Below are 13,511 nucleotides of genomic sequence, written 5' to 3' on the forward strand. Positions count from 1 at the left end.
TCAGTCAGTCCCATGGTGGCGCATGCTCTTTCTACTCTATAGCAATTAGTGGCTCATGGATGGGGAAGTCTTGCGGAAGAGATCAAACAGGGCTTTTGGCTGGTGTTTGTTTAACGGCATTATCCATGAAAGCCATGAAATTTCTAGGTCTCTGCTCCTTAGCAACCTCTGAGATAACAGGTGCCTGCCCCAGCAGTTTGGTTAACAGTTTCCTGCCTCTGCGCTGTACCTTAGCAGCAGACAGAAAGGTTTTTTTATGTTATTAAATTTCATAAAATGTAAATACTTCTTCAAACAACGTCTCACCTGACATTGCACAGAGATGGGCTTGAAAATCAATGGAAGTTGTAATCTCCTGCTTCTTCTGAGCTGGAGAGAATGAACCACATGCAAATAATGGTTATTTGTACAATCATTCTGAAGGCATTTGGTAAAATCACCCCCCAACCATTTCTCTCCCCTCCAAACCCAGAAAGGATGTTTTATTGTTGAAATTTTATTTAAAATGTTAGTAGTTTTAAAATGAATTTGTGGCTGTATTTTGTTCCTGGACACCTCAGGTGAGAAATAAACATAATGCAAATAAAAAATAATAATATTTTTGCCGGTTAAGTTCAATCTGTGTAAATGTGCACTCAGCTAGCAGAGCTTACCTGAGAAAGTGGAATTGTGTTCCTACCCATCAGAAGAAACCACTGGCTCCGTAGAAGTCGGTTATGTTAATGTTATACTATTGATTAGAATACAAGTTATTTAAAAGCACTTTATGTTTATTGAAGGGGGAAGTGCCGTATTTTGCACGGAGAAAGGAGATCTGTCCATATTGTGGGGAAAGCAAGAGACCCCATAGAGCCATGGTGGTGAACCTTTTTGAGACTGAGTGCCCAAATTGCAACCCAAACCCCACTTATTTATCGCAAAGTGCCAACCTGGCAATTTAACCTGAATACTGAGTTTTTAGTTTAGAAAAAACCGGTTGGCTCCCTCTTCCTCTGCCCCACCCACTCGAGCAGGGGCCAGCTAGCTGTAGCCTCTAGCAAGTCCTGCGCGCAATGCTCTGTGCCTCTCTAGCATCTCTGCCTCCCCTGTGCCCCCCTCTCGGGCAGCAGCCACCCGTAGCACAGGCACCAGGCCCGCCAGCCAAGTCCTCCCTGCTCACTGCAATGCGCGCACATTGTGCTCAGTGACTCAGGCCAGCCTAGATGTGTCTGTGTGTCTGTGGGGGGAGGGTGATTTTCCACCCCCACATGACAAACTGTGTGTGCGTGCCCACAGAGAGGGCTCTGAGTGCCACCTCTGGCACCCGTGCCATAGGTTCGCCATCACTGCCATAGAGATTCCAGCAGCAGAAATGCTGTTTGCCCTGCGTGAATCCCGAGAGATGGGTGATGTCTTCCTTTTTTCTTTCCAGCTTCTGGCCTCTCCTCTTCTCCGTCGACTCCAACCCAAGTGACCAAGCAAACAACGTTTCCTCTTGAGTCCTATAAGCATGAACCCGAGAGGCTAGAATCCCGACTTCACTCATCCACATCGCCTCCAGATACCGGCCAAAGGTTCAGCCTGCCCCCAGGACAGAGCGTGGCCAAGCCTCCCAATCCGGCCCCCAGCCCCTGCGCTACCTCAAAAACAGTAAGTATGGACCTTTTGCGTCTCAAGACCCATAAACTGCCCTGTATCTATATGGCGGCAAAGCACTGCAGCTACTTTATCTTGACCCAATCTTGACCTAATCCTTACAACAGCTTTGTAAAGTACTATATCCTTACTATACTCCTACTGTGGGAGGAGGGGAGGGGGTATTACCCTGAATAGACAGTCTCCACTTGCGTGGAAGTTGGATAGAGGTTTATAGAAGAGTGATAATTATCTGTCCAGAAGGAAACGTCTGTAGAAGCAATGCTGAGAAGGGAAAATGACCAGTGTTTTCAGGTAGCAAAGAAGATCCACATGCAAATGAGGTTGTGTGGGTGGATCAAAAACAAACACACACAGAGATAGAGGCCCTGATGTTGTACACTAAAATGATACGTAAGGTGTTATAGCAGGGGTGCCAGAGATCAAAAGAGTTAATGGAAAGAGTTGCTTGCTTTTCCAGAGTTGAGGACCAAGAGGGACGAATGTAAATGCCTGTGCCCCTCAATGACGCGGCTGGCCTCCACTCGGGCCAGGGCCTTTACGGCTCTGGTGCCGGCCTGGTGGAACACTCTTCCACCAGCTGTCCGGGCCCTGTGGGACCTTGGAGAATTCCGCAGGGCCTGTAAGACCGAGTTGTTCCACCGGGCCTTTGGAGAGACCAGCCGCTGAGGGTGCCCCCCCCCCCTCTGCTTTACATGGGTCCCTAGCATCATCGGGACCCATTATTCTTTTCTGGGAGGGTTGTATACGGGTTTCGTGGGACACTGTTTTAGGACGTAACTGTTTTAGGACATAATGTCCTAGGCCATAATTGTTTTAAATTGTATGCATGTTTTTATATATGATATTTTATATTGTACACCGCCCTGAGCCCTTTGGGGATAGGGCGGTATATTAAATCAAATAATAATAATAATAATAATAATAATAATAATAATAATAATAATAATAAAAAATTTGGAAGCCGATTTGGTGGGAAGTGGTCTCCTCAGAGTGCTGATTGAAGCACCTTGGGGTGATAGGCTCTAATGCGCCCATTTCTTCTTTTGTGGAGACAGGCAGGCCTTTTGGCCAGTGGAAAAGAGTCAGCTGTCAACCTCTTCCTTCCCCGGGCTGGAAAACAAAAATGGATTCCAAAAAGAGCGTCCATTTTGGGGTGGGGGGAGCAGGGCTTTTGCTCTAATTCCAACCTTAGAGGCCTCCTTACCTCCATGAAGCCCTTCAATGGGAGGAGTGGTCCCACTGCTAATTAGGGGTACACTGAAAGGCAGAAGGTGACTTGTCTGAAGCCACTGAGGGTATTCGTGGCAGAGGTGAAGGCTGATTTATCCCTCAGTATTATAGTTGGCACTTTCTGCTTCCAGAGAGGTGCTCAATTTTTGGTAGGCTGGGCCTGGAGATCTCCCAGAAGATAAGTTTTTCTGGTTTTAAGCTAAGGTTCCTGCATCTTTAATGCCCACAAAACAGGTAGAAATTCGACAGGTACAGCTTGTCAACAGCTCATCCACATACTAGGGTAAAGTTTCCGCTTGTCCCAGAGTTGCTAACGGTACAGGTGGCCCCCCTTCTGTAAATGAACTTGACAGCCCCTCATGGATATTTCTTGTTGTGGAGGCATCAACATTTTACTTTCAAGAACACTCTTGCACCCAGAAATGTAGCAGATAAAATCTGCAGTGCAGATTGCTTCCACGTGGATTTGTTTCCTGCACAGGTGTTAACAAAATAGGTGTTGATGAAACCACTTAAGAATAGAATGCCCCTGAACTGAAGCCCCTGAACTGAAGGGGAATCTCTGCACGATTTTATGCTCATTTCAAGGACCGCATGTAGCATTCCCAAGGCTTTCCCCTTCAAACCAGGTTAAAAAGGAATCTCTTTCAATCTGGTTCAGAGGTCAGTCGCTTCCTCAGGGAGGAGAGAGGCTCAGTAGTTGCCCTCCCCCAGGCTGTCACCTCTCTGTGTATCTCTTCTTGCTGTGCCGTAGTCCGGGAGTCTCCTCACTCCAGTAGGCAGGAAAGGCCAAGGGGGTGGGGGGAGAGTAGAGAGAGAAGTTGTGGTTACACAGTCTCCCACTTTGCTGGTGAACGGAAGGGTAGCTCTCATAAACTGCAAACCGGCAAGAGTGTTAGACATTTATCATGACTGCAGCATTCTTTCTTTCTTTTATATATATATAATTTTTAAAATTGCTTTTCTCAAAATAATCATACCAAAGAAGAAAATAAACAGAAAAGCAAGAAAATTAACGGAAGAATAATAAACAGAAAAATACCAAACCATAAAAATAAAACACAACCACCAAATAGAACCTAATACTCTAATAAATTAACATATAAACCAGTGGTGGGATCCAAAAATTTTAGTAACAGGTTCCCATGGTGGTGGGATTCAAACTGTGGCGTAGCGCCAGTGGGGCTGGGTGGGGCACAACGGGGGCGTGGCCAGGCATTCCGGGGATGGGGCATTCCTGGGCGGGGCATTCCTGGGCGGGACTGTGGCAAGGACGCAGCCGCTGCGCCGGTCCTTGGGCGGGAAACGAATGCACGCAGGCGCAGGCTGCCACGCACGCCGGTGCACCTCCTGCTAGACTGCTTCAAGTTCTGCGCGCTACTGCTGAGAGGAGGGGCGTAACTAAGGCAAAAATCACGTGGCAAAATCACCCATTAGTAACCCCCTCTCGGCACACACAAATCATTAGTAACCTACTCTCGGGAACCTGTGAGAACCTGCTGGATCCCACCTCTGCTGCAGGGGTGTAGCTGTGTAAAATGGCACTTGGGGCAAGCCCAGTGGCTCACCCTGGGTGTTGCTCGCTCACAACTGCGCCCCGCCCCTGAACTCCCCATGTTCCCCTGCAGCTTAAAACCGGAGCTGGGTGAGCTGAGGCCAGCATCAAATGGTCCCGCCCCGCTGACCTGCTCCTGAGCTCCATGTGGAGTTTGTGGGCTGGGAAAGCCCCACTGGCCAGTATTCAACTATGTCCCTGCCCCAGTTTGAGGGTGGGGCACCGTTGCAAGGGAGGAGTGGCCTTGCAGTGCTCCCCCGTATGACCCCAGAAAGTGGCGCTCGGGGCTCCAGTCCCCCTGAGCCCCCTTGTTACTCCACTGCTTCACTCTGCTAGAGGTCCTAGAGAGCTGCTGCCAGGAAGAGCTGGAGAGGCCAAGACTGATGGGGCCATCCCAACCAGAGTTAAACCCATCCGTCCGTTGGATTCAATAGGCATAGAAGGGCGCTGAAAGTATAGAGCAGTCAGAGTAGGTAATACTGCCTTCATATGTTCCTATACACTTACTCTCCCCATATACTTTAGGGAGGGCCCATAGCTGAGTGGCAGAGCATCTGCTCTGCATGCAGAAAGTCCCAGGTTTCAATCCTGGCATCTCCTGTTGAAGGACCAGAGAAAGACCTTTCTCTGCTGGAGATCTCCTGCAGGATGTTGGTCTGAGCTTGATGGACCCTGGGTCGAATGACGTAAGGCATCTTTGGTTGTCCATAAAATGGGGGCGGGGAAGGGGGCTTTGTGTTTTCCAAACCTCTCCAAGGTTGCCGGCTGCAGTCAGAGTCCAAAGGTGCGGTTGCAGGCAAGCAGGGGGCTGCTATCAGACACGGGGTTTGGGGAGAGTTACGCAAATAAGCAAGCACATCTCTGTGTGGATTTGTTTTCTCAGTCTGCCCCATCGCCAAGTGAGCCAAATAAAATAAATGCAGACCTGTCTGCTAGTTGCCCAGCAAATAGGATGGTTGCACTATGTCCTTTTGTTGGCACCAAACCGTCTGTGAGAGTGAAGTTAAACCACTGGAAGTCGCGGTTCTTGGCAGTGTGGTCCAAAATGGTCTCTTCTTCTGTACCAGAGGTGACTCCAGAGCTCCTGTTCTGCAGAGAGAAGTCTGTCCTGGCTTTCATCAGAGGGCATGATCCCTCGAGGAGAAGAGTTCCACGTGCAACCATCACAGGAAGGGTCAGGAATGCCAATACGCAGATGGTCAAAGGCAAACTAAAGAAGTGTTCCAAGATGGTCCTTTGACCCCAGAGTTGGGTTTTTGTTTTTGGAAGGGTAAACATATTATAAAAGGGGCTTTTTCCAGTAACAAGCTTCCCTCTGTCTTTGGTCAGCATCTGCTGCCATTGATGTCCTTAAAAATAGCATTCTGTCCAGGCTGGTTTTAAAGGCCTTCAGGTATCCACTGCTTTCCTCTGGGAGCTTATTTCACAGGCCGATAGATCTTGGCGGGCCCCAGCCGGTAGTAAATGCTGAAATAGTATTCTCCATTGAAAAGGGAGTAAAAGCAGGGCTGTTAGCAAACCACCAGCATTAAAGCATGTCTGTCTGGAAATATCTGTGGCTGGAGTCTCCTACATTTTTGGCCAGACAGGACAACAAAAGGGCCTTATTGAATAAATAAAAAATGACCATTAGTAAGAGGCCAAGGGGGCAGTTAGCAGCAAATCCTTGAATGCCACATAACCCACTGGCCTGCATTCTCCTTCGGTGCCAGCAAAGTCTGCCAGGCTGCTCATTCTAATAATAAGATGTAGGATTCATAGGTAGTGCTGCAGTGAACTTGCTTCATATTTACAACAATCTTGTGAGGTAGATCGGGTTTAGCTTTGGTTTTCAGCCGTGAGTGGCCCGCCAAAGATTATTTAGAGCATTAGTGGCAAGATTTAAAGCAAGGATTTCTTGGGTCACAGCAAACTCTTGTAGTCCACTCCTCCCTTTTTATACTGGGTCTGCGCGAGTTGCAACCGACTTCTGGGGACCCCAATAGGGTTTTCCAGGCAAGAGCCAAATATAGTCCTCTGCATCTGCATAGCAACCTTCAACATCCTTGGAGTACAAACCAGGGCCGACCCTGTGTAGCTTCCGAGATCTGATGAGATCGGGCTAGTTTGGATCATTCAAGTACGGGGTTTAATAGGATATACATGTAGTCGTGGTTGCAACCCTGGACTTCCTTGGTGGTGTCTCATCCAAAAACTAGCCAGGACTGACCCTGCTTAGCTTCGAGCTCTGACAATATTGGACTAGCTGGGCTATTCAAGTCAGAGCTAGTGAGCGCCCTTACAGGCATCAGTATCATATAACAGTATTGAGGGCAGGGGTCAGTAGAATCTTGCTTGAAGTTCAATGAGTGTGTGTGTGTGTGTGTGTGTGTGCGCGCGCGCACGCCACACCCGCTGAACCGGGCTGTTCTCCTCCCAAGTCGGAAGAGAACTAGAGGCATGAAGCTGTTTTGACAACGGAGCTCGCATGAAGAGAGGAGTTTTGGCAATTGGAAACTCAGATGCTTTGGGGAAGCTGACTCAGAACAAGGCTGGACAGTGTCTCGGCAGTGGATTAGAAAATGTTTCTTCTGTGCGGGTGACCGACGTGAACTCGGAACAGTTGCTCTTTTAGACTCGTTGCTTTCAGTTGTGATTGGAGCCGGAGGATATAAGTAGCTCAATGACAGCCTTGATTATTTGGCGCTAGAAAGCTGGCCGTGCTTCACAATCCTGGAATCAGTGGGTGCAGACTAGCCAATGCCACATTCTTCTACCGAGGGCTGCTTCTGCATAATACTGATTTACTGCAGGGAGGATTAGACTGGGCCAGCATTTGGCTCAATCTGCCGTTAAATGGGACTTACTGCTAGAGTCTTTGAGGTTTCAAGAGTGTCGTCATGCGGATTACGTGTCAGTTGGGCACATGGGAAGGTTTTTATCTCTATTACAAAGGCATGTAAGTTTTATAAGAGTTTGGCTGACATGGCCTAACCAAGAATTCTAGGGATTATAGTTGGGTGGAACTTCTCCATCAGAGTCACCCTCACAGAACCAGGTCCTCTGGGATGGTGATATGAGTGTTCTATAGATATTCCTTGATATGCATTGATGAAACATTTAATTGAGCATTGATTTGCTACCCAAGACAGATTTAGGCTAAATCTATATTACAGGTTTCAGCTGGTTTAATGGGAATATTTTTTTTCTCCCTATGAAAGTGTAGTTATGTTGGGGTGGGCAGTTACAGTCAGCTAGGACAGATTTCTTGGGATTCTCACTGAACTACATTTCCCGGGATTCTTTGGGTGAAACCATGGCCTTTCAACTGGTATAAAATCTGTGGGAAGTTTGTAACACACATATGCCAATGGTGTGAGCAGGTTCACTTTTCTTATGATGGAGCAACATGGGATATCCACACCTCCCCACTCCAAAAATGTATAAGGCTAGGGATCCTGACAAAACTTTTAGAAAAGGTTTTGAGAATGCTGAAAATAAATAGAGATATGCCAAGGCCGCCTATTCCTGATGCTTTCTTTATCATTTCAGAAGTCCAGAAACATAAAGATTTGTTTTGAAGAGAGATTTGCTTGACTGTATAAATGTAGGGGAAGCCAAAATGCCAAGTTGGATAAATATGGTAAGCTGCCCTTTCCAGACTGCAGCCCTAAGCAGGCAGCGTACAACAGATCACATAGACTAAGCAAATAATAGCATCACAAACTGTGCAATCCTATGCAGTTACTCCAGTCTAAGTCCATTGAAATGAGTGGGCTTAGACTGGAGTAACTCTGGTAAGGACTACACTGTTAAAGGCGCAGGCTGGTTTGATTCAGATTTATTTTCAAGAACGGGGTGTGATGTTGGATGTACGTGATAGCAAAGAGGTTTAACATTTAGTATTGCCAATTTGCAGCCACCCAAAATGGCATGTAGACACATTTTACATCAGCAAAAGATGATGTGTCGATCCCTTTGTATTTCTTCTTGCCTGTTGACCCGCCCGCCCTCCCATCTGGACTGGGGGACTTTGGTATTTCCCTATAGATGGCTATTTGGACCATGAGGACAGGGCAAAGAAGAGGTGAATGCATGGCTTTCAGCAGGAGAGAGAAAGATCCAGAATTCTGGCAAAGATGCAACAGTTCAAGGGAAGAGGCATCTGAACTGGCAAAACAGGCCAACCACCCGTACATTTTCTTTGTTCCTCCGAACCTTGTTAGGGATGCAGATTGTAGATACTAGAGCAGATGTTCAGCTAGGTGTCGGTAACAGAATCGTTGTGCATAAATTATTCTACCCATGGAGAAGGGAAGCACATCTATCAGGCGGTCTGCTGTGTTCTTGAATATTTTATTCAAATTGTCTTAAATACAGGAAAGGTAGCATCTGGAGGAGCTGTGTTCACTGTGTTCCCAAGGAGGATCATAGAGCCCAGTGAGTTTACCAAAGAGTTGATAATTCCAGCAAGACTATGTATGGGCCAAAAGTGTGAATCTTAATAGATGCTTAGTTGGAAAACTCAACAGCCCCACTTGCTTCCTGTTCATAGCCTTCGGCTTCCAACAACTCCTACAACATATTGACACATTTCAGTTTGCCAGGTGTTAGAAACGAAGCATATGGGAACAGCAGACAGTAAATGGACCTTGGTGACTCTTCTGCACACATTTCAATTGAGTGTTAATTTCCAGTTTTTAATTGATGGTATCCTAGCTGTTCTATACCAGCATTCCAGGTGGGTTCAGTAACCAAACACAGGCATAATGGCTGAATTTCAGGTGATTCTGGCTTGGTAAACACATTGAATGTACTCTCAAATCCTGCTTCAGGGTAACATTTTTCATTTCTGGCAATGTGGAATTTCCCCTGCCCCATTAATCTGACATTTTGCTCTTTTTGGCAACAGCCAATGATACAGAAGCCTAGTAAATGGGCAGATAAAAGAGCTCTGACATAATTTAAGAAACTGTCCACCCTTCTGGAAAGATTTAATCTAACACAGCTTTGCAAATGAGCTTACAAAAGTTAATAGCTTGAAAAAGCAAACTTATAGTGCAGTCCTAACCAGAGTTATATCCCTATTAGTAACCTCCTTGCTAATACATGCTAATACATTAGTAACCTCCTTGCTAGTACATTGTTGGCACATCAGTGGTTTTTCATGAATTTACCAAGCGAGTCCTTCCAACTTCATGGAACATCATGCTAGCATCCACAAATGAGTTGCCTCATGTGGTAAATCAAATTACAAACCTACTAAGTTTGGTGGCTTTGATTTTATGTGGGGCCCATCAGTGAGTAGCTAGAGAATATGGGGGGGGGGGAACTGGAGCCCCAGGCACCACTTCCTGGGGGCACATTGCAGGGCTCGCTTCCCCTCACAACTGTGTCCTGGTGCCAAATTCCCAACCAGTAGTTTAGAACTCGATCCAAGCCTCACTGAGGCCAGAATCAGACTGAGCACAGGGGCTGTCCATCTGCAACTTTATACTGTTGGCTCTACTCCCCCCCCCCCCCAGTCCCACCTCCGGTCAGGTTGGCCCGTTCTCAATCTCCACTTGAAGATCGGGGTGAGGCAAGCCCTACTCACTGGCATTTAACTGCGCCTGGTCCCTAACTCCAGGGAGTTCTGGCCAGGGCGCAGTTGGGCGGGGGTGCAGGCCCCGGGGTTAGTTCTAGGTGCTGTTAGATAAAGCTACGCCCCTGGAGCCCGATGACATTTGCTCAGGAGGTAGTGATGGCCACTAACCTGAATAGCTTAAAAAAGGGCTTAGACAGATTTATGGAGAAGTCGATCTCTGGCTACCAATCTTGATCCTCCTTGATCTCAGATTGCAAATGCCTTAGCAGACCAGGTGCTCAGGAGCAGCAGCAGCAGAAGGCCCTTGCTTTCACATCCTGCACGTGAGCTCCCAAAGGCACCTGGTGGGCCACTGCGAGTAGCAGAGTGCTGGACTGGATGGACTCTGGTCTGATCCAGCAGGCTAGTTCTTCTGTTCTATGAATAAGCTAATGCCACAGTTCTTCCATAAATATAAAAGTAGCATGCACTGTCCTCCTCCTCCTCAAAGTTATACAGTGCATAGTTCACACTACATTGAAGGCAAGAGTAGAGCAGACCTCCTATCTCAAGATGGCGCTTGTGAAGAAAGCTTTTTCCAGGCTACAGGCCATCAGCCTCTGAAACTGGTCTCTCCTATTAGAAACATGATGATGAGAAGGACTAGTGTGAGACTGGGCCCAGTAGCCATCATCATTCGGTCTGAACATCTAACCTGATATCATCCTTATTTTGGTTAGAACCAGTATGTGGACTCTGGGTATCTCTGGATACTTTCCCGTTCCATAAACACTAACTTTGGCTGCCACATTGACCATCATGTACGCATTTAGCTGTGTGTTCTTCCCTCCTGGAAATGAACAGGCATTTTAATAGGTCTTACCTCACCAGTGACATTTATGCTTGGTGCAAAATAAACGATGGGAGGAATAATCTGTTCAGAGATCCCTTGAGAACAAGAAGTCTCCTTTTGTCTCCCAGGACATCTGCTGAATAACCCATCCAGATGGCTCCCCTATAGGGCTCGGGTGAAGGGAAAAAAGCTCTGTGCCGGATCGTGCCAATTAACTGCAATTTCTATCACTTATACTTCTACATCTTCTGCCTACAGCTAACATTTTGCAGTAGAAAATGGAGCACCATCCTCATCCTCATTAGCTCCACTGCTGTGTGTGACTAATAAGCCATTAACATCCACTCTGCATGGTTCGTGCCTCTGGCAATCAGTTCTGGACAGAGCCTGTAGGGTTGCTCTTGGCTGGCCACAGGGCTGGCTAGCTGACTCTGTTTTCAAGGAAACATGTCACAGCTGTGCTCATGAGGGACTGTTGTAGTTCCTACTAACTCATAATAAACCACAAAGTAACAGGAAATCTTATATGCTCAGGCTAGTACAGATACCACATTCTTGCTAGCTTCAGCTGTGGCTCAGCAGTCAGGAGTGAGCTATGCATTCTGTCCCTTCATTGAGGATCAATTCCTCTCTTATTTGTTTACCGTGTTTTAGTCCAACTTCCATGGTGAGACTCAAGGCGGATTACAGGATATAAAATGGTACAGTCAGACAGCATAAAACAAAGCTATAGGACTGGGGTTACAGAGCTAGAACACTATCTCAGGCAGTTTATGCTATAGTGCCGTGGTGGCGAACCTTTGGCACTCCAGATGTTGTGGACTACAATTCCCATCAGCCCCTGCCAGCATTGGCCAAAAAGTAGATTACCAGGTATATAAGACAAGGCAGTAAAAGCAGGTGATACCCACCATAATCATTGCAGGGGGTTTAGTGTTGCCAGCTCTGGATTGAGAAATAACTGAAGATTTTGGGGGTGGAGCCTCAGCAGGGTAGGATTTGGGGAGTGAAAGGACTCCAGTGTGATGCAATGCCATAGAGCCCGCCTTCCAGAGCAGCCATTTTCTCCAGGTGCTCATCTCTATCACCTGGAGATCATTTGTGATAGTGGGAGATCTCCACCCACCACCTGGAGGTTGGCAACTCTAAGCGGACTACAGTTCTATTCCATGAAGATAATTTTGGGTGGGTAGTCGTGGCAATCTGCAAGAAAAGATCAAGATTCAAGTCCAGTGGTGTCTTACAGACCAACATGATTTCTAGGGTAGAACCTTTTGAGCTGCCCTAGTCTGGACTCAAATCTTGCAGAACTATTCCACTTAATTTCAATACATGTAGCAACTGCAGAATAAACTTGGGTTCTTTTTTAACAGGATCTGAAACAAGCTTTGAAACTTTAGTTTCAGATCCTGAAACACCGATGAGCTGACTGCAGGAATCATGGTTAGAGTTAACTGCAGATACAGTCTGTGACCAAATATCTAACTTCATTTAGTCCAAAAGAAGAATTTATATCACGACTGGAAGACGTACAATGCTGGAGGTCCATGGCCTCTGTATTGTCAAAGGCCTTCACAGTCGGAATCACTAGGGTGTTGTGGGTTTTCCGGGTTGTATGGCTTTGTTCCAGTAGCATTTTCTCGTGACGTTTCACCTGCATCTGTGGCTAGCATCTTCAGAGGATCCTCTGAAGATGTCAGCCACAGACGCAGGCGAAACATCAGGAGAAAATGCTACTGGGACACGGCCATGCAACCTGGAAAACCCACAACACCCTAATAATTATCCTTCTTGGCCTGAAAACAAAATTGAGGTTCATGATTTTGTGCTAGAATATGAGACGCTGTTTTGTTTCATGACATTTCTGGAGAAAAACTAATAGCATACCCTCCCAATTAAAAAACAACTACCGTCTCCCATTATGACATAGAATGAACAAATTACTAAATGATTGGGTAAAAATGTGGCTTGTGCAAACTATAGGCAGGAACACATGAAAATATAAATGCGATGCTTCTTTGGAGGGAAGAGTAGGAAGATTCTCCATTTCTGTAGCACGGTAGTGGACTGACTCTTAAACATGCCAGCGGCCCTAGAGGCCTGCCAGCAGCCAGTGCTATGGGGGCCACTGGATTTGGAGCTGGCTGGTACTATTGGTATGAAGAGATGCAGGTGAGCTTTCATCCTTTGCATACAGCACTATAGCAGCTGCTTGGCCTGCTTGCTCCTTGGCTGAGGCCCCTGGAGTAACATGGTGATTGCGAATTGTTCCACCCCCAAGGAGTGGGAAAATTACCATTTGTAAGTGGCTATGTGTTCCAGATTGGTGTACCTTGATTTGCATTTAGATGGGAATGCCTTCTGGTGAGTTACGCCAAAGGTTATTTTTACTTCTTCAGAAATGCTAGGGCAGAAGTGACCAATCGTTTGACACTGTTAGCTATAGAAATTATATTTCAAGGATCGTGTCAAAACAAATGATTCATTGCCTTCCCTGCTGTAGCAGAAATGAAGAAAAATGTTGAAAATCAGTGCTTCTTGTGTTATCTGGGAATGGCCAACTGCTAACAAAAGGCAACCTTGGCCTTTCTTGAAGCGCTTGAGTACTTCTGTGCTATGTAAACCTGGGCTTTAAAACCAGATGCTTGAGTTTCTTCCCAGCCGCAGCAGATTAATATGTAACCACTTGA

General features: G+C 46.6%; 1 protein-coding gene across 6 annotated transcripts in view; it reads left to right on the forward strand.

The window, feature by feature from the left end:
- PRKAG2 (protein kinase AMP-activated non-catalytic subunit gamma 2) overlaps positions 1 to 13,511 on the forward strand; it is a 204,721-nt gene that overhangs the window by 136,735 nt on the left and 54,475 nt on the right. For all 6 annotated transcript variants that reach the window (XM_048510352.1, XM_048510351.1, XM_048510353.1 and 3 more), the window contains one exon: positions 1,412 to 1,629. In XM_048510352.1, coding sequence (XP_048366309.1) covers positions 1,412 to 1,629 — 218 coding nt within the window. The remainder of the gene's footprint in view (positions 1 to 1,411; positions 1,630 to 13,511) is intronic.

This window comes from Sphaerodactylus townsendi, linkage group LG11 (genome assembly GCF_021028975.2).
Source record: "Sphaerodactylus townsendi isolate TG3544 linkage group LG11, MPM_Stown_v2.3, whole genome shotgun sequence".
Lineage (NCBI taxonomy): Eukaryota > Metazoa > Chordata > Lepidosauria > Squamata > Sphaerodactylidae > Sphaerodactylus > Sphaerodactylus townsendi.